This window comes from Carcharhinus amblyrhynchos, chromosome 5 (genome assembly GCF_965287045.1).
Source record: "Carcharhinus amblyrhynchos chromosome 5, sCarAmb.v2.hapA, whole genome shotgun sequence".
NCBI classification, from domain to species: domain Eukaryota; kingdom Metazoa; phylum Chordata; class Chondrichthyes; order Carcharhiniformes; family Carcharhinidae; genus Carcharhinus; species Carcharhinus amblyrhynchos.
This window is the reverse complement of record NC_137328.1, coordinates 120,966,875-120,988,042: the sequence shown is the minus strand read 5'-3', so window position 1 is coordinate 120,988,042 and position 21,168 is coordinate 120,966,875. Positions and strand designations below refer to the sequence as shown.

Genomic DNA, 21,168 nt, shown 5'->3' with positions numbered 1-21,168 from the left:
CCTTCAGTGTACCTGAATAGACACGAGAGTGTAGTGACTATAAGATTTCACAGTAACTACATTGCAGTGTGAACGTAAGCCTACTCGTGACGAATAAATAAAGTTTACTTTTACTTCAAGTGCAAACCTCGCCGTTTACAGGAAATGGTTTCAATGCGAAGGCATTTCTCCATCCATAGGAAACAAAGCATCCACAGCTGACACAGGCACCGGAAATATTTATTTATTTGCTAATGTCATAAGTAGGCTTACATTAACACTGCAATGAAGTTACTGTGAAAATCCCCTAGTCGCCACACTCTGGCGCCTGTTCGGATACGCTGGGGGAGAATTTACCACGGACAATGTGCCTAACCAGCTCGTCTTTCAGACTGAGGGAGGCTTCATCTGGGCGGCGTGATGGCACAGTGGTTAGCACTGCTGCCTCACAGCGCTAGGGACCTGGGTTCGATTCCAGCCTGGGGTCGCTGTCTGAGCGGAGTTTGCATGTTCTCCCAGTGTCTGCCTGAGTTTCCTCCGGGTGCTCCGGTTTACTCCCACGGTCCAAAGATGTGTGAGTTAGGTTGATTGGCCGTGCTAAATTCTTCCTCAGTGCACCCAGATAGGTGACTACTCAAGTTACTTTTAGAACTGAGGCGAGGAGACATTTCTTCACCCAGAGGGTGGTGAATGTGTGGCATTCACTACCACAGAATGTAGGTGAGGCCAAAACGTTGCGTATTTTCCAGAAGAAATTAGATATCGCTCTAGGGGCTAAAGGGATCAAGGGATATGGGAGGAAGTGGGGGGGAGATCAGGATATTGAGTTCGATGATCAGCCATGATCAAAATGAATGGCAGAGCAGGCTCGAAGGGCAGAATGGCCTACTCTGCTTCTAGTCTCTATGATTCCCAGAAAGTCGGAGGAATCGGACAAAGAGAAAGGGAGCAGGGATGGGTTGGTGTAGAGTCGAGACCTCGGCCCTCGGCTGTCCTCCTCCTGATTTCATAACAAATGTTTTTGGCGGTGCCCATTTGGTAGGCCGCTCACCCAGTGGGTCCGCCTAGCTACAGGGGCATCAGCTGCCCCCACCAATCCCTGACTCTCCAAAGCATCATGTAGAGAGGCGGGGCGTCGGACTGGGGTAAACACAGTAAGAAGTCTCACAACACCAGAGTTAGAGTCCCACAGGTTCATTTCACAGTAAACCCACAAGCTTTCAGAAACGGTGTCCCTTCGTGAGGTGTGTGGAAGGTTCTGATCAGAGCCACACACAGTTTACGGAATACTGAAATAGTATTGGAATACTGTATCAGTATTCAGACACACAACAGTATACAGAATACTGTATTCTGTATTCTATATACAGTATTCTGTATACTGTTGTGTGTCTGAATACTGATACAGTATTCTGTATACTGTTGTGTGTCTGAATACTGATACAGTATTCTGTATACTGTTGTGTGTCTGAATACTGATACAGTATTCTGTATACTGTTGTGTGTCTGAATACTGATACTGTATTCTGTATACTGTTGTGTGTCTGAATACTGATACAGTATTCTGTACACTGTTGTGTGTCTGAATACTGATACAGTATTCTGTATACTGTTGTGTGTCTGAATACTGATACTGTATTCTGTGTACTGTTGTGTGTCTGAATACTGATACTGTATTCTGTATACTGTTGTGTGTCTGAATACTGATACAGTATTCTGTATACTGTTGTGTGTCTGAATACTGATACAGTATTCTGTATACTGTTGTGTGTCTGAATACTGATACAGTATTCTGTATACTGTTGTGTGTCTGAATACTGATACAGTATTCCAATACTATTTCAGTATTCTGTAAACTGTGTGTGACTCTGATCAGAACCTTCCACACACCTGACAAAGGAACACCGTTTCCGAAAGCTTGTGAGATTACTATCAAATAAACTGGTTGGAATTGAACCTGGTGTTGTGAGACTTCTTACTGTCTCCAAAGCATCTACAGGGGGCTTAACACCAGGTTTAAAACTTGAATTCAGTTGTTAAGAAGCTGGAGGGCCAACTGGATTTTCAGTCAGGTTTCTATGCCATCAGCAATCAATCAAAGCCAGTTGAAAAGTTAAAAGGAATGCACTAAAACCGTCAATGGGTTTGCCCTGAGTTCAACATTGGAAATTGACTCATTTTTCTGGTGATGCTTCGCAATACCGCGAGATGTTATTGCGTCGGCAACCACTGCTGACATGCAGCAGATTTGACCTTCTGGTTTATGCTGATATATAGGACCCTGGTCGGACCCCACTCGGAGTACTGTGCTCAGTTTTGGTCACCTCATTGCAGGAGGGATGTGGAAGCTATTGAAAAGGTACAGAGGATGTTTACAAGGATGTTGCCTGGATTGGGGAGCATGCCTTATGAGGATAGGTTGAGGGAGAGCTCAGTCTTTTCTCCTTGGAGAGACGAAGGATGAGGGGTGACCTGATAGAGGTGTATAAGATGTTGAGAGGTATAGATCGAGTGGGTAGTCAGAGGCTTTTTCCCAGGGCTGGAGTGGCTGCCACAAGGGGACACAGGTTTAGGATGCTGGGGAGTAGGTACAGAGGAGATGTCAGGGGTACGTTTTTCACTCAGAGGGTGGTGGGTGAGTGGAATGGGCAACGGTGGTGGTGGAGGCGGATTCGATAGGGTCTTTTAAGAGACTTTTAGGTAAGTACATGGAACTTAGTAAGATAGAGGGTTATAGGTAAGCCTTGTAATCTCTAAGGTAGGGACATGTTCGGCACAACTTTGTGGGCCGAAGGGCCTGTATTGTGGTGTAGTTTTCCTATGTTTTTATGTTTCTATGATACATTTACATGGAAATCTCAGCACAGCTTTGCCTCACCAAAACCAGCGGCACACCCATAGCTTCCGGACTCGGGTTACGGTTTGCACTGCTGAGTGGGACCTCCCCACAGCCAGGGGCACACATCCTGTTCAACCAGGGGTGACAAAAGGGAGTGTTACCTCTTTGCCTTCTGTTCTGGCTCCTTTTTGCCCTGCAGTTTCTGCCTTCATCAGCTGGCGGGCGTGAAGGTTCAGAGCCACAGAGCAGGACACAGCGCAGACGATCCTGCTGATGTCTGATCTCGAGGGCCGCAACGCCTTCAGTCTCGAGTAGCTGAGGTGAATCTGAAAGAGTTAGAGTATATGGAAGAGAGTGTGACCCACTGTTTCATTTAACAGACCAGCAAATGTGACCACTGGAGAACTGGACGTGAGAATCATAGGAGTCCTACGTTGCCAAGGAGGCCATTCGGCAACTCTCCAAAAGAGCGTCCCACCCAGGCCCAATCCTCCGCCCTTCCCTGTTACACTGCACATCTTTAGACACTGAGGGGCAATTTACCATGGCCAATCCAACTAACCTACACATCTTTGGGGTGGCACAGTGGGGTTAGCACTGCTGCCTCACAGGTGGCAGGGACCCGGGTTCAATTCCCGGCTTGGGTCACTGCCTGTGTGGAGTTTGCACATTCTCCCCGTATCTGAGTGGGTTTCCTCCAATTTCTTCCCACAGTCCGAAAGACGTGCTGGTTAGGTGCATTGGCCGTGCTAAATTCCCCCTCAGTGTTTCCAAACAGGCGCCGGAGTGTGGCAACTAGGGGATTTTCACAGTAACTTCATTACAGCGTTAACATAAGCCTACTTGTGACACTGATAAATAAATAAACTTTAATCTTTGGACACTAAAGGGCAATTTAGCATGGACAATCCACCTAACCTACACATCTTTGGACTGAGGGAGGAAAGCGGAGCACCCGGAGGAAACCCACGCAGACACGGGGAGAATGTGCAGACTTGGCACAGGCAGTCAGCCTAGGCTAGAATAAAACCCGGTTCCTGGAGCTGAGAGGCAGCAGTGCTAACCACTGGGACACCGTTCATCTCATTAAACCTGCTTTCTTCACGTGAGTTGCTCAGTCTAATCACATTCTCCTACATGTCCCCCACAACCATACGCATTTTTATATTCTTTTGGGGCAATGATCTAATTAGGCAACAGTCCTGGCTCAGTGGCGGAATCTTACAGAAACACCTAAAATTATGAAGGGAATAGATAAGATAGGCACAGTAAGAAGTCTCTGATCTTTGGGTAAGCGTTCTCCAAGGCAGCCTTCAAGACACATGACAACATAGAAACATAGAACATTACAGCACAGTACAGGCCCTTCGGCACTCAATGTTGTGCCGAGCTATATCCAAACCCAAGATCAAGCTATTCCACTCCCTATAATTCTGGTGTGCTCCATGTGCCTATCCAATAACCACTTGAAAGTTCCTAAAGTGTCCGACTCCACTATCACAGCAGGCAGTGCATTCCACACCCCAACCACTCTGAGTGAAGAAGCTACCTCAGACATCCCTCCTATATCTCCCACCATGAACATTATAGTTATGCTCCCTTGAAACAGCTACATCCACCCAAGGAAATAGTCTCTGCACATCCACTCTATCTAACCCCCTCATCAATTTATAAACCTCTATTTTGTCACCTCTCATCCTCCTCCACTCTAAAGAGAAAAGCCCCAGCTCCCTCAACCTTTCCTCATAAGACATACCCTCCAAACCAGGCAGCATCCTGGTAAATCTCCTCTGCACTCTCTCCAATGCTTCCACATCCTTCTTATAGTGAGGTGACCAGAACTGAACACAATATTCCAAATGTGGCCTCACCAACGTCCGGTATAGTTGCAGCATAAACCCACAGCTCTTAAACTCAAACCCCCTGTTATTAAACGCTAACACACTATAAGCCTTCTTCACGGCTCTATCCACTTGAGTAGCAACCTTCAGAGATCTGAGGATATGAACCCCAAGATCTCTCCATTCCTCAGAACCCTGCTGTCGACCCTGTAATCTGCATTCAAGTTTGTCCTACCAAAATGAATCACCTTGCACTTATCAGGGTTAAACTCCATCTGCCACTTTTCAGCCCAGCTCTGCATCCTATCGATGTCTCTTTGCAGCCAACAACAGCCCTCCACCTCATCCACTACTCCAATCTTGGTGTCATCAGCAAATTTACTAACCCACTTCTAACCCCTTCTTCCAAGTCATTGATAAAAATCACAAATAGCAGAGGACCTAGCACTAGTCCCTGTGGTACACCCCTGGTAACTGGCCTCCAGTCTGAAAATTTTCCTTCCACCACCAGCCTCTGTCTTCGATGAGACAGCTAGTTACTTATCCAATCGGCCAAATTTCCTTCTATCCCACACCTCCTTACTTTCTTCATGATCCTACCATGGGCAACTTTATCAAATGTCTTACTAAAATCCATGCATACACTATCAACTGCTCTACCTTCATCCACACACTTAGTTACCTCCTCAAAGAATTCAATCAAATTTGTGAGGCAAGACTTACCTCTCACAAAACCGTGCTGACTATCCCTGATTAAACTGCATCTTTCCAAATGGTCATAAATCCTATCCCTCAGGACCCTTTCCATTAACTTACCAACCACTGAAGTAAGACTAACTGGTCTATAATTACCAGGGTCATTCCTATTTCCTTTCTTGAAGAGAGGAACAACATTTGCCACTTTCCAGTTCTCTGGCACAATCCCCGTGGACAGTGAGGACCCAAAGATCAAAGCTAAAGGCTCCGCAATCTCATCTCTTGTCTCCCAAAGTGTCTTAGGATATATCCCAACTGGCCGATGACAACACAGAATCACCGAGCAGAAACTGATAGTCAAGTTCCACACACATGAGGATGGCCTCAACTGGGATCTTGGGTTCACGTCACACTATCTGTAACCCCCCACATCTTGCCTGGAATTGTAAAATCTCACTAACTGTCCTGGCTTGAGACAATTCACACCTTTTTAAACTGTACTTAACCCTCTCTCCGCTTGCATTGTCTGCACCTATAAAGTCTTGATTATCTATTAAGATTCTCATTCCATTATCTTGTAAATTGAATCGATGCCTACATATGCCCTGTTTGTGTACCCAATCCTCCACTCACTTGATGAAAGAGCAGATGAAGAAAGCTCGTGCTACCAAATAAAGTTGGACTTTAACCTGGTATTTTGAGGCTTCTTACTATGCCCACCTTACTGTGCTGGCATTTTCACATCATAGATAAGATAGAAGCAGTGAGGTTGTTTCCACTGGCAGGTGAAACTAGAACTAGGGGGCATAGCCTTAAAATAAGGGGAAGCAGATTTAGGATTGAGTTGAGATCCCTGCCCAGTGAAGCAGTTGAGACTACCTCATTGAATGTTTTTAAGGCAAAGATGGAGAGATTTTTGATCAGTGAAGGAATTAAGGGTTAGGGCAAGCGGGTGGGTAAGTGGAGCTGAGCCCACAAAAAGATCATCCATGATCTTACTGAATGGCGGGGCAGGCTCGAGGGGCCGGATGGCCTCCGAGTTCAGCATTTGTTGTCCATCCCTAGCTGCTCTTGAACTGAGTGGCTTTCCAGGCCATTTCGGAAAGCAGTTGAGAGTCAACCACATTGCTGTGGCTCTGGAGTCACATGTAGGCCAGACCGGGTAAGGACGGCAGATTTCCAACCCTAAAGGACATCAGTGAACTAGATAGGTTTTTGCTTACTACCAACGATTGTTCCATGGTCAGCATTGCTGAAACTAGCTTTATATATTCCAGATTTGAAGAGTTTCACAGAAAATTATGTATCAAGAAAGATTTGTAGCATGTTTGAGGATCTTGGCATGTCTCAAAGCTCATCATAGCACATTTAGAGGGAAGTTCTGAAGAACTAGATAATGCTTTACAAAACGGTGTGGGCGGAGACTCATGTGGAGCATAATGATTAGCAGAGTTGGAGCGGACTCAATGGGTTGAATGGCCTCCTTCTTCTGCACTCTAGGATTTTTATGTTCTATGGACCTACTGAGCTGAATGGTCTTTTTGGGAGCACAAAACGCAATAGCCAGAACTTTACTCGCCCCTTCCCGACCCTCCCCTCCCAGACACCCCCCGACACCTACCCTTTCTCCAGGCTCCCGGGACTTAGGCTCAGGAGGCTTGGTGCGGTACCTCTTCCGGCCACAGCAGCACTGTTTCTGGAGGGGGCTGGACTGCTATCGGGCCAATTACCTCCAAGATGGAAACTTCCTCCAGGATGCAGAGTGGAAATCCCGACTCGTGCTAATTTATTGGAGCATAAAATGGCAGCGGAGTTGGTGGGGATGTATGCCCCCTCCCCATTCCCCGTGGGCCAAGCTCTCTCGCCAGCCGTAGATATTCGGGCCTGAAAAACAATGGGCATGATTTTCTGGCCTCCCAGCCACATGTTTCCCGCCAGGGGGAGGTGGCGTGTTGTTTGCCAGCAGCGGGGTTCTCCAGCCCCGCCGCTGTCAATGGGAATTTCCGCTCTGAGTCATCCCGCTCTGAGGGGAAACCCGCGTGTTGGAGCTGCACCGCCGGCAGGACTGGAGAGCCCCGCTGACGTGAAAGGTGGGAGAATTCTGGCCTATATTTACAAAGAGATCTAATTTTCCAGTTTCATTCGGCATCGATACTTGGAGCTAAGGAGAAAGTGATCCTACCTCACTCTGCATTCTCTTCACCAGTTCTTCTTCGTTTTCATTCTGAAACATGTGTTCGGAAAATTTGGGCGCTCGGCTCACCAGATGAACCTGGATGCTTCTTAAGTTTGCCTTGTTCTTTATTGAAGGAAAGAAATGCAAAATATTCAGAGACAACCAGGAAAAAAAAACATTCACTTTAAACATTTGTAGTCCAGGCTTTGGATACGGTACAAAAGGAATAGAATATAAAGGTAAGGAAGCATTGCTACAACTTTGCAAGGCATTGGTGAGGCCGCACCTGGAGTACTGCGCACAGTTTTGGTCCCCTTTATCTGAGGAAAGATGTTGTGGCGTTGGAGGCGGTTCAGAGGAGGTTCACTAGATTGATTCCAGAGATGAGGGGTTTGGCGTATGTAGAGAGATTGAACAGTTTAGGCCGATACTCTTTGGAATTTGGAAAAATGAGGGGAGATCAAATTGAGATGATACAAGGTGATAAAAGGTATGGATAAAGTAGAGGTGAAGTGGATGCTTCCTCTTGTGGGGCATTCTGGGACGAGAGGTCATAGCCTTAGGATGAGGGACAGCAAATTTAAAACAGGGTTGAGGAGAGACTACCTCTCCCAAAGGACTGTGAATCTGTAGAATTCCGTACCCCAACTTTCAAGGAAATATGAACGTGTGCCCTTAGATTTCTTTGTTCTGTAATTCTCCCCAACGCCTTACCATTAACTGAGTAAGTCCTGCCCTGGTTCAATCTACCAAAATGCATCACCTCACATTTGTCTAAGTTAAGCTCCGTCTGCCATTTGTCAGCCCACTGGCCCAATTGATCAAGATCCCGTTGCAATTGGAGATAACTTTCTTCACTGTCCACCAATCTTGGTGTCATCTGCAAACTTACTAACCATGCCTTTTGTATTCTCATCCAAATCATTAATACAATTGACAAATAGCAGTGGACCCAGCACTGATCCCTGAGGCACACCCCTGGTCACAGGCCTCCAGTTTGAAAAGCAAGTTTCTACAACTACCCTCTGGCTTCTGTCAAGACTCACCTGACGAAGGAACAATGTTTCGAAAGCTAGTGGCATTTACTACCAAATAAACCTGTTGGACTTTAACCTGGTGTTGTGAGACTTCTGTCAAGAAGACAATTTTGTATCCCTATAGATACCTCACCCTGGGTCCCATGAGATTTAACCTTATGCAACAACCTACCATGCGGTACCTTGTCAAAGGCCTTGCTGAAGTCCATGTAGACAACATCAACTGCACTGCCCTCATCTACCTTCTTGGCTATCCCTTCAAAAGCCTCAACCAAATTTGTGAGACATGATTTTCTATTCACAAAGCCATGCTGACTGTCCCTAATCAGTCCTTACATCTCTAAATGCCTGTAGATCCTGTCTCTCAAAATACCTTCCAATTTCCCGCCAACTATTTGGCGGCCTATAGTACAACCCTATCAAAGTCATTTCCTCATTCTTATTTCTCAATTCTACCCATATAGACTCAGTGGCCTAACCCTTGGATGGACCCTCCTCTCAGTACATATTTAATTATTTATCAGTCCTTAAAGTAAAGTATAAATAAAGTTTATTTATAAGTCACAAGTAGGCTTACATTAACACTGCAACAAAGTTACTGTGAAAATCCCTTAGTTGCCACACTCTGGCGCCTGTTCGGATACACTGAGGGAGGATTTGGCACATCCAATCCACCTAACCTACACATCTTTCAAGTATGGGAGGAAACCCACGCAGACACGGGGAGAACGTGCAAACTCCACACAGACAGTGACACAAGCCGGGAATCCGAGCCGGATCCCTGGCGCTGTGGGGCAGCAGCACCAAGCACCGTGCCAACCCCTTGAATTCGTAACAGAAGGAGAGGCAAAAGTATTTCAGAATGCTTGTCCTCTTAAACGTTGAAATAACCAGCAAAGTAAGGCCCTTGGTCGTATCAAACTGCAGCTGGATGTACAAGAGGTCGTAATTGGATGAGTGCAAATGTCTTGGAGGATTGTAGGGCTCGGGGAGATGGGGCGGGGGGGAGGGTGGTGGAGGGATTTGAGTAGCAGGGTGAGAATTTTAGGAGTGAGGTAAACAAAATAATGACCAACAGATGGATGGATGGATAAGCAGGTCGGCAAACAGATAGATATGAGATTCCTTTACCCATCAGTCTGAAATTGGTTGGTAGAAAGAAAATGAGAAATATTTCAGAGCAAATGCCCTCTTACCTCCTGAAATGTTGAAACAATAGATGGCCTGCTGCATGCGTGATACCCGTATACTCGGAGAATGTCCTGGCTCATTCCGGATGACAGGACGACACTTACTTTGTGCCCCAGGGTGTGAAGCATCAGGGTGTGGAACATTCCGGTGGCCAGGTGCCTTCTCTGCCGAGGAAAAGCTTTGTCGGAAATCAGTATAAAATAGGGGTGGTTCTCCTCCAAAAAGCTCATCCATTTTGAATCAAAGCAGTTGGAGAACTCCGTGTGGACTCGGACATTCGTCTTGTACTGAAGGTGGAGAATCAGTGCAGCCCGTATTGAGAGGTAAAGGCAACTTTCATTCCATATACATTCTGTGTCCTACGAAGAAAACAGGGGCCAATCAAGCTGAAATTAAGGGAATATTTGTTGTGTTACCTGCTGCCCCTATTATCCACCGTATCACGCAGGACTTCCCTCTTCCAGTTCCACAGGAAATTGGCCGGATAATAGAGACCTGAGTATTGCTGGGAAGAAAAAGAGGCAGGCAGTCAAAGTTTTTTGTCTTGCACTCAGCAGGGCAGATGTAAAGATTCCAAGTTTACAAGGGAACAACAATTGAGGAATTGGTGCTGATTGATTCGTGGGTCAGCTCTGATTAGTCATGGTATCTCCATGGAAAACGCACCAGGGAGTTACATGCCGGAGTTATATGCTGGAATTTTACCGCCTTGCCCACCCGAAGCTCATAAGGTCCCTCCCGCGGCCAGTGGAGGCTGCTGTTCTGCAAGTCATGCCCACTTGGAATTGGGGTGGGGGGTGCCAGTAAAATTCCAGCAATAGTACCCTACATCTTTGGTTTAATTCAAGAAAGGCACAATGTTGGACATGTTCCTTTTGTCTGCAGAGGACGGGTTCCTATGTAGGCAGGATCAGGGACTTGAACCTGGAAATTCTGATCCAGAGCCAGGGACACTACCACTGCACCACAAGATTTCTCTGTCTATAGAACTATTAAAGTGATGGAGGGTGAGGTTTCGTCCTTACCTTGAAGAACGTAACGACATACTTTGCCATTTTTTGGGACAAGTCAAACAAGAAACACTCCACCAGGTAAAAGAAGTGCAGGTTCTGTCCGATGTCAAGGGAATCCTCGTGAATGAACATCATCATCAAAGAGTCTCCATCGATAACAAAGAACTCGGACTCCACAAAGTCACGCAGTAAGCTCAATTTCCTGTGTGTCAGAAAGAAAGCAGAAAGGGTAAACCCATCGAAACAAAATGCTGGAGAATCTCAGCGGGTCTGACAGGATAGGGCCAACGTTTCGAGTTTGGAAGATCCTTCATCAGAGCAGAAGACGAAGAAAATAGGGCGCAGGCGATACTGTGAGGCGGAGGAAGGGGGTGCTGTATTTGAGCAAGGTGTCATGGGCAAAAGGACATGAATGGTGTTAAGTTTTATTAGTATCACAAATAGGCTCACATTAATAGTGCAATGCAGTTACGGCGAAAGCCCCCGAGTTGTCACGCTCCAGCGCCTGTTCGGGCACCCTGAGGGAGAATTTAGCCTGGCCAATTCGCCCGCCCGGCCCCGATTCCAGGGCGGGCGTAGCTCACGGAGCAGCACTGCCCATTGGCCACGGGTGGGATCTTAACGAGCCTCGGGTGGGCGAGGCGGTAAAATTCCGGCATATAACTCCCTGGTGCATTTTCCGTGGCAACGCCATGACCAATCAGGGCTGCCCCACTAATCGATCAGCACCCTTTCCTCGTGCAGTATAAATTGTTGTTCCTTTGTAAATTGTTGCTGCCGATGCACCCTAACCAGCACGTCTTTCAGACTGCGGGAGGAAGCCGGAGCACCCGGAGGAAACCCACGCAGACCCGGGTGCGCAGACTCTGCACAGACAGTGACCCAAGTCAGGAATCGAACCTGGGTCCCTGGCACTGTGAGGCAGCAGTGCTAACAACTGTGCCACTGTGCTGCCCCAAAAAGCATTCATTAAGAGACACTCTTAGTCTCTTTTGACTTTGCGCCTTTAGTGTTCTTAATGGACACTATTGGCACCACTCTCAGCCTTTATAACCACCATTTTCGTTCCCTTAGTCCTGAGGTGGCACAGTGGTTAGCACTGCTGCCTCACAGTGCCAGGGACCCAGGTTCGATTCCCAGCTGAGGTCACCGTCTGCGCCGAGTTTGCACATTCTCCCCGTGTCTGCGTGGGTTTCCACTGGGTGCTCCGGTTTCCTCCCACAGTCTGAAAGGTGTGCTGGTTAGGTACCTTGGCCATGCTAAATTCTCCCTCTGTGCAGTCAAATGTGTGCTGGAGTGTGGCAGACTAGGGAATTCTCATAGCAACTTCATTGCAGTGTTAACATGAGCCTATTTGTGCCATCTAATAAATAAACTTTCTCTCTGACTCTTTGCTCACCTACTCAACCCCCCTCCTCTCTCAGCCTCAGAGAATAAATCTTTTCCCATTTTCTTTGTGTTTAGCTCTGACGAAGGGTCATTCAGACTCAAAATGCTGGCTCTATTCTCTCTCCACAAATACTGTCAAACCAGAAACTCGGCTGATGTTCTGGGGACCCGGGTTCGAATCCCACCACAACAGATGATAGAATTCAATTTAAAAAAATCTGGAATTAAGAAGCTACTGATAACCATGAAGCCACTGTTGATTGTTGGAAAAACCCATCTGGTTCACTAATGGCCTTTTAGGGAAGGAAATCTGCCGTCCTTACCCGATCTGGCCTACATGTGACTCCAGAGCCACAGCAATGTGGTTGACTCTCAACTGCCCTCTGGCAACTAGGGATGGGCAATAAATGCTGGCCAGCCAGCGACGCCCATGAATGAATAAAAAAAAAGTTTCAGACTGCAAGGGGATCTTATTGAAACTTACAGGATACTTCAAGACCTGGTTAGAGTGGACGTGGAGAGGGTGTTTCCACTGGCAGGAAAAACTAGAACCAGAGGGCACAACCTCAGGTTAAAGGGACGATCCTTTAAAACAGAGATGAGGAGGAATTCCTTCAGGCAGAGAGTGGTGAACCTGTGGAACTCTTTGCCTCAGAAGGCTGTGGAGACCAGGTTATTGAGTGTTTTTAAGACAGAGGTAGATAGGTTCTTGATTAAAAAGGGGGTCAGGGGTTACGGGGAAAAGGCAGGAGAATGGAGATGGGAAAAATATCAGCCATGATTGAATGGTGGAGCAGACTCGATGGGCCGAATGGCCTAATTCTGCTTCTGTCTTATGGTACATTTGTCTTCACCACTCATCTCTCTTTTTATGTACATGTATAAACTTTTACAATCTAGTTTTATGTTACTTGCAAGTTTACTTTCATACTCTATATTTTCCCCTCTTAATCTCTTAGCCCTCCGTTGCTGAATACCGAACTCTTCCCAATCCTGAGGTTTGCCATTCTTTGCAGCATGTTTTTAGGACTCCTCTTTGGATCCAACACCATCCTTTAAATTCTTTTCTGAACCCATGATTGAGCCACTTTTCTTGTTTTGTTGTTTGCATCAGAAAATTAATGTGCAACTGCTGCTAACGTGCAAACATTCACTCCATAAATATTAACCCATGGCTAATTCACCCATCATGCCTTTTACTGAGGTTCCCCAAACTATTACGGGGCTCTGAATTGTCACTCGTTCACAGCCAACCCGGTCATCCACTGGGATTGAAATCATTTTGTATGAGTGACCTCCAACAAAGAAGCCTGCCCCTTCTGCCCTCCCACCCCCGTCCCCCTATCCCCCGTCCCCCCATCTCCAGCCCCCCACTGGTTAAAGCGGTGTATACTTACTGGCTTTTTGTATAGATGGAGGTTAAATACCGTGACAAACTGCGTAAGTTTCCCTTAAGTGCTGTTAAAGGAAGAGACAGAGAATCTGGTAAACAAGGTGCGGCAACAGTAATCTCTCCCTCAATGTCAACAACACGAAGGAAGCGTAGTTGAGGACAGGGCCCTGTCTACATCAATGGGGACAAAGTAGAAATGGTCAAGGGCTTCAAGTTTTTAGGTGCCCAAATCACCAACAAGCTGTCCTGGTCCCCCCAATGCTCACACTATGGTTAAGAAAACACACCAGTGCCTCTATTTTCCCAGAAGTCTAAGGAAATTTGACATGTCAGCTGCGACTCTCACCAACATTTACAGATACACCTTATTGTTATGAAGTGAAGGTTGATTGCCCCCTCTGAGAACTAACTCCAAAGAAGAGGACTTTGCCTTATAATCTATAACAAGTGTGTGTGAAGTAGTGTGACCTGCTCTTCAGCAACTCCTAGTGGTTAAATACAAAATAAATCCCTGACACTCACTCTCTAAAATCAAGACATAACAATTTATCTAACTAGCAGTTACTAAACTATTAACAATCCAAATAAGATTCTAATGGTATGCTATTCCAATATATACAATTCTCACTCATTAACAAAATAGCATTTAGTTACTCTTTACAACCAGGTTTTGTATCTTCTGGAATATCCTGAGCCTTCTCTGTTGATTCTTCTGTCTAGAGCCTCGCTCTTCTTTCCTCTTCCTTCTTTGGTACCTTTGCCATCTAGATGGTGCTGAGAGCTGTGGCAGGTGGCAGTTGCCCTCCCCTTTTTGCCCCACTGCTCTCTTCTTTTATACCTATGATGACATATCAATATTTCCCGCAATAATGGATATTTGAAAAACGTGGTGAGAACGCGAGCGGCGAGAAGGGTGTTAAAATGCTTCAGGACAATCTAGGCAAGTTGAGTGAGTGAGTGGACAAATACACGCAGATGCAGAGTAACGTGGATAGATGTGACATCATTCATTTTGGCAGGTAAAACATATCGGTACAGTATTACTTAAATGGCTCGTGTGGTCAGGTGTCCCCTTTAAGTAGGCCAAGCCTTGAGGGCCATGTGATCGGGCTGGATCCAATGGAGAGGCTGCACAAAATGTAAGCCAATGGGGTGCAAGGGTGCATGCCCTGTTTGGGGAGGAACATCAGTTGGGGCGAAGGAGGAGGAGAGGGTGTATTTATACTGCAGCTCTGTCAAACCCTTCTTTGTACATTTATGTTATTAATGGAGATACTAAAATTCAAGAAGAAGGTACGAAAAGTGCAGAAGGGCACTTTATCTGAATGCCCGTAGCATTTGAAACAAGTTAAATGAATTGACGGCACACATCATTGCAAAGGAGTTTGATTTGGTGGCCAATACAGAGACATGGTTGGCAGGATGGCTACTACTGGGAGTTAAATACCCAGGGTTATCTGACTGTTCGGAGGGACTGAGAGGAAGGTGGTGCAGTTCTGATATTTAATGATACCACCAGGGCAGTAGTGAGAGATGATATAGGTTCTATGGAAAAAACGGTTGAATCCATTTGGGTGGAAATTAGAAATAGTAAGGAGAAAAAGTCACTGATGGGTATCGTCTATAGGCCACCAAATAATGACATCATGGTGGGGGCGAGAAATACGCAAAGAAATAACTCATGCATGTAAAAATGGTACAGCAATTATCATGGGGGACTTTAATCTACATATCAATTGGTCAAACCAGGAGGAGTTCATAGAATGTATCCACGTTAGCTTCCTTGAACAGTATGTAATGGAACCTACAAGGGAGCAAGCTATCCTAGATCTGGTCCTGTGTAATGATGATGTGGAGATGCCAGCGTTGGACTGGAATAATTAGTGATCTTGCAGTTAGGGATTCTCTTGGAAGGAGCGATCACAGTATGGTTGAATTTAAAATACAGATGGAGCGTGAGAAGGTAAAACCCAATACCAGTGTCTTGTGCTTCAACAAAGGAGACTACAAAGGGATGAGAGAGGAATGGACCTTATTGGGGGACAATTGAGGAATAGTGGAGGACTTTCAAAGCAATTTTTCCACTGTGCTCAGCCAAAGTACATACCAGTGAAAAGGAAGGACTGTAGAGAAAGAGATAATCAGCCATGCATATCTTAGGAAATAAAGGAGGGTAGCAAACTGAAAGGAAATGAATATAAAGAGGAAAAGATTAGTGGGAAACAAAAGGATTGGGAAACCTTTAAAGGTCAACTAAAAGTCGCAAAGAAAGCTATAAAGAAAAGTAAGATGGATTATGACAGTAAACTAACTCAAAATATAAAAACACATAACAAAGGTTTCTACAAATATATAAAACAAAAAAGAGTGGCTAAAGTAAACATTGGTCCTGTAGAGAATGAGAAGGGAGATGTAATAACTGGAAATGAGAAAATGGCGGAGGCGTTGAACAGGTATTTTGTGTCGGTCTTCACAGTGGAAGACACAAGTAACATGCCAAAAATTGATGACAGGAAGGCTATAGCAGGTGAGCACCTAGAAACTATCATTATCATGAAAGAGGTCGTGTTGGGCAAGTTAATGGGGCTAAAGGTAGACAAGTCTCCTGACCCTGATGGAATGCATCCCAGGGTACCAAAAGAGATGGTGGGAGAAATAGTAAATACACTAGAGGTAATTTACCAAAATTCACTGGACTCTGGGATGGTTCCTGTAGATTGGAAAACAGCAAATGTGACGCCACTGTTTAAAAAAGGAGGTAGACAAAAGGCGTGTAATTATAGGCCAATTAGCTTAACTTTTGTAGTAGGGAAAATGCTTGAATCTATCATCAAGGAAGAAATAGTGAGGCATCTGGATATAAATTGTCCCTTTGGGAAGACACAGCATGGGTTCATGAAGGGCAGGTCATGTATGACTAATTTGGTGGAATTCTTTGAGAACATTATACGTGCAGTGGACAATGAGGAATCTGTGGGTGTGGTGTATTTGGATTTCCTTCTGGATTTGACAAGGTGCCACACCAAAGGCTGCTGCATGAGATAAAGGTGCATGGTGTTACGGGCAATGTATTAGCATGGATAGAGGATTGGTTAACTAACAGAGACTGGGTGTGAATAGGTGTTTTTCTGGTTAGCGATCAGTGACTAGTGGTGTTCCTCAGGGATCAGTGTTGGGACCGCAATTCTTTACGATTTAGATGATTTGGAGTTGGGGACCAAATGTAGTGTGTCAAAATTTGCAAGTTCTCCCCGTGTCTGCGTGGGTTTCCTTCAGATGCTGCGGTTTACTCCCATAGTCTGAAAGATGGGGTTAGGTGTATTGGCTATGCTAAATTCTCCTTCAGTAAACCTGAACAGGCATCGGAGTGTAACTTCATTACATTGTTAATGTAAGCCTACTAAAGACTGATAAATAAATTTTAAAAAATGGCTGCTACAAGGAACAGCCCGAGTGAGGGCATAGCAAGGGAGGTAGTGATGTAGTAGTGTAATCCAGGGACCCAGAGTAATGCTCTGGGGACCCGGGTTCAAATCCCGCCACGGCAGTTGATGAAATTTGAATTCAATAAGAATCTGGAATTAAAAGTCTACTGATGACCATGAAACCATTGTCGATTGTTGTAAAATCCCATCTGGTTCACTAACGTCCTTTAGGGAAGGAAATTTGCCAAGCTTATCTGGTCTGGCCTACGTGTGACTCCAGGAAATTTGGCACATCTACTATGACTCTCATCAACTTTGACAGATACACCATAGAAAGCATTCTTTCTGGTTGTATCACAGCTTGGTATGGGCTCCTGCTCTGCCCAAGACCGCAAAAAACTACAAAAGGTCGTGAATGTAACCTAATCCATCACGCAAACCAGCCTCCCATCCATTGACTCTGTCTACCCTTCCCTCAGCAAAGCAGCCAATGTAATTAAGGACCCTACATACCCCAGAGATTCTCTTTTCCACCTTCTTCCATCAGAAAAAAGATACAAGTCTGAGGGAATGTACCAACTGACTCAAGAACAGCGTCTTCCCTGCTGCCATCAGACTTCTGAATGGACCTACCTTGCATTAAGTTGATTTTTCTCTATGCCCTAGCTATGACTGTAACACTATGTTCTGCACCCTCTCCTTTCCTTCTCTATGAATGATATGCTTTGTCTGTATAGCACGCAAGAAAGAATACTTTTCATTGTATACGAATACATGTGAAAATAATAAAACAAATCATATCCACAGCAATGTGATAGACTAAGTACTTTCTGAACAAGGGCAACTAGGCATGGGCAATAAATGTTGGCCCAGCTAGCAATGCCCACACCCCACATAAAAAGAAGTATCAATGGTAATCACATCAGTTACATGTACTGTCAAATGAGGAACACTGGGTGGCACAGTGGCACAGTGGTTAGCACTTCTGCCTTACAGTACCAGTGACCTGGGTTCAATTCCAGCCTTGGGTGACTGTCTATGTGGGGTTTGCACATTCTCCCTGTGTCTGCCTGGGTTCCCTCCAGGTGCTCCAGTTTCCTCCAAAGATATGAAGGTTAGGTGGATTGGCCAAGCTAAATTGCCCCTTAGTGTCAGGGGTATTAGTGTGGCAAATATACATGGTTACAGAGATAGAGCTTGGGTGGGATTGTTGCTGGCACAGACTTGATGGGCCAAATGGACTCCTTCTGTAGCAAAGGGATTCAATGATTCTAAAAGAGCTGAATAATACTAATAACTTTATTAAAAATGTCTTATCATTAAACATCATTAAATTAAGAACTGGTGATACAAGCGGGTGCCAGAATGGCACGTTGAGGACAGGATTAGGATCTGTAAACAAAAAATTAATTGGCTAATATTTAGCAAGAGCTGATATCGGTAACAAAGGTCATACAAGACTGTGTTAGTTTCTTCTGCAAGATTTGCCCCAAGCAACACAAGGGAGCAGTCAAGGAACTTCTGGTGCAAAATAAATCCGATTTATCAAAAGATATTGCTCAAATTTAAACAACCTCTGCACCTTCTCACAGCATTAACTAATCACGAGTGCAGATTTCCACTCTGTGTAAAAAAAAATTTACCCCTCCCACCTTCAGTGCGTGCCCTCTAGAATTAGGGTTGGGCTGTTTCGTTCTGTTGTGCTGCTATGTAAACATCTTTTTGTTGTTGAGATTACTCTGGCCCCTCGAGGATGTGCTGCCCACTTTGGGCTTTGCAATGCACCTCTACTTTCTGATGAGGCTGAAGAAAGTCGGCTACGACACTTTTACAGACGCACCATAGAAAGCATTCTTTCTGGTCGTATCACAACTTGGGATGGGCTGCTGCTCTGCCCAAGACCGCAAGGAACTACGAAGGGTTGTGAATGTAGCCCAATCCATCGCGCAAACCAGCCTCCCATCCATTGACTCTGTCTACACTTCCCGCTGCCTCAGCAAAGCAGCCAGCATAATTAAGGACCCCACACACCCCAGACATTCTCTCTTCCACCTTCTTCCGTTGGAAAAAAAGATACAAAAGTCTGAGCTCATGTACCAACTGACTCAAGAACAGTTTCTTCCCTGCTGCCGTCAGACTTTTGAACCCTAGAATCCTACAGTGCAGAAAAAGACCATTCGGCTCATCAGATCTGCACTGACCACGTTCCGGTCCAGGCCCTATCCCACAACCCCATGCGTTTATCCCAGCTAGTCCCCCTGATGCTAAGGGGCAATTTAGCATGGCCAATCCACCAAACCAGCACATCTTTGGACTTAACACATAATAAGTTGATCTTTCTCTACATCGGAGCTATGACTGTAACACTACATTCTGCACCCTCTCCTTTCTTTCTTATGAACGATATGCTTTGTCTGCGTAGAGCGCAAGAAACGATACATGCGCCAGAGGGAGGCAAATACAATGTTGTCTTTTAAAAAGCATTTAGACAGTTCTATGGATAAGATGGGTACAGAAGGCCAAGCACGGGCAATTGGGATTAGCTTAGGGGTTTAAAAAAGAAATGGGCGGCATAGACAAGTTGGGCTGAAGGGCCTGTTTCCATGCTGTAAGCCTCTATGAGTCTGATAATAAATCAAATCAGAAACTCCACACAACACCCCTTAGAATAGAGGAGATGCCAGTTTTACCTGACGCCTGCACTTCACCCTTGTGTATTCTCTGAGGAGTGGCTATACTTGTCAAACAATACTTACCATCTGAGGCAGCTTCTCCTTTCCCTAAAGGAACGGCTTTGTTCACTCCCAAACCCTTGGCTCCAGCCTGCAAGGTGCCGGCTCCCTCACCTGACCCCTCGCAGGTGGAGGGCTCGGGTAACAGTTTGTCCAATTTCAGCTCCCCCACGGTGTCGCTCAGCTGCTTGATGGAACGTAACTTCATTTCCACGGCAGCTTCCTCGTCCAGACTGTCCTCATCACTTTCTCCAAGGCTGTCTGACTCTTCCTCGCCCAAGTCGCTTCCATTTTCCTCGTCCGGGTAGCCTGAGCGGCTTCCGCCCTCCATGCTGCTCCTGCCTTCCTGACCCAGAGCCTTGGGTGTGGAGAAGCGACTCGGGGCTTGCCAACGAGGGGTGGACCTTGTCCTGTTTCTGGCTGCTTGAACCAGCCCTTGGGGACCCTGCTTACTCCGAATGCTCACTTGTCCCAGGTTTGAACCTGTCAGTTGGGCTGCCCAGTTGTTCCTCAACCTGTTTATTCCAGCTTGCACTGGCAAATAGCTTTCTCAGTGCTGGGTAGCCCAGGTAATCAGCAATTTCACCAGTCTCCACTTTCTCCTGTGATGGACCAACCCAGTCCAGGGAATGAACACACTGCAGTGACTGTACACAGATGTTATCATTGTATTTATATTGACCAATACAAAACTGACTTTCATTTCCTGCATGTTACATGACCAAGTTAAGTTTCACTTTCCCAACTAATTTCTATTTTGTTTCGCAACTACTGTACATGAAGGCACAGTGCCACAACAGGCCAACGTACAAGATCTTCTCATGACCGGCCTTCTAAGACCGATGGTCTTAGAAAAAGATATATAAACAAAAGCCTCAGAGTCCATTTGCCACGTAAGGTTTAACAAAACGAAAGCATGATAGGAAATGCAGAAGCAAACTCAAAACTCAGTGTGCAAATCCGAATAAGTCAGGGGCTCCCCGCAGTGTTCCTCATTGCTGGCAGGCTGGGCTGGCTGATTATCAAATGATTCATGGAACATAGAACATTACAGCAATGTTGTGTCGACCAGTGGAACCAATCTAATGAGCCTCTAACCGAATCTATTCCAATGTTATCCATATGCCTATCCACTGACCATTTGAACGCCCTTAAAGTTGGCGAGTCCACAACTGCTGCAGGCAGGGCATTCCACGCCCTTACTACCCCCTGAGTAAAGAACCTACCTCTGACATCCGTCCTATAACTACCATGCCTTAACTTAAAGCTGTGTCCCATTCCTCTGCCTGTGGCTAACAAGTCCTGCTGTGGGTTTTGAGCCACACCCTTCACAGCTGAGCTGGAAGATCTCCAGTACCATACAGATTATGATGCGGAGATGCCGGCGTTGGACTGGGGTAAACACAGTCAGAAGCCTCACAACACCAGGGTAAAGTCCAACAGGTTTATTTGATGGT

At 45.8% G+C, this 21,168-nt stretch overlaps 1 protein-coding gene across 1 annotated transcript in view; it reads right to left on the bottom strand.

Moving 5' to 3' along the window:
• Positions 1-20,333, bottom strand: part of LOC145343558 (putative ATP-dependent RNA helicase DDX60) — a 130,760-nt gene extending 110,427 nt beyond the window's left edge. The window contains exons 1-6 of the mRNA XM_080189807.1: positions 19,736-20,333; positions 13,559-13,619; positions 10,785-10,974; positions 9,765-10,118; positions 7,538-7,654; positions 2,980-3,144 (exon numbers count right to left, since the gene is read on the bottom strand). Of these exons, the coding sequence (XP_080045933.1) occupies positions 2,980-3,144; positions 7,538-7,654; positions 9,765-10,118; positions 10,785-10,974; positions 13,559-13,619; positions 19,736-20,042 (1,194 nt within the window). The 5' untranslated portion in view covers positions 20,043-20,333. The remainder of the gene's footprint in view (positions 1-2,979; positions 3,145-7,537; positions 7,655-9,764; positions 10,119-10,784; positions 10,975-13,558; positions 13,620-19,735) is intronic.
• Between the last annotated feature and the right edge of the window lie 835 nt (positions 20,334-21,168).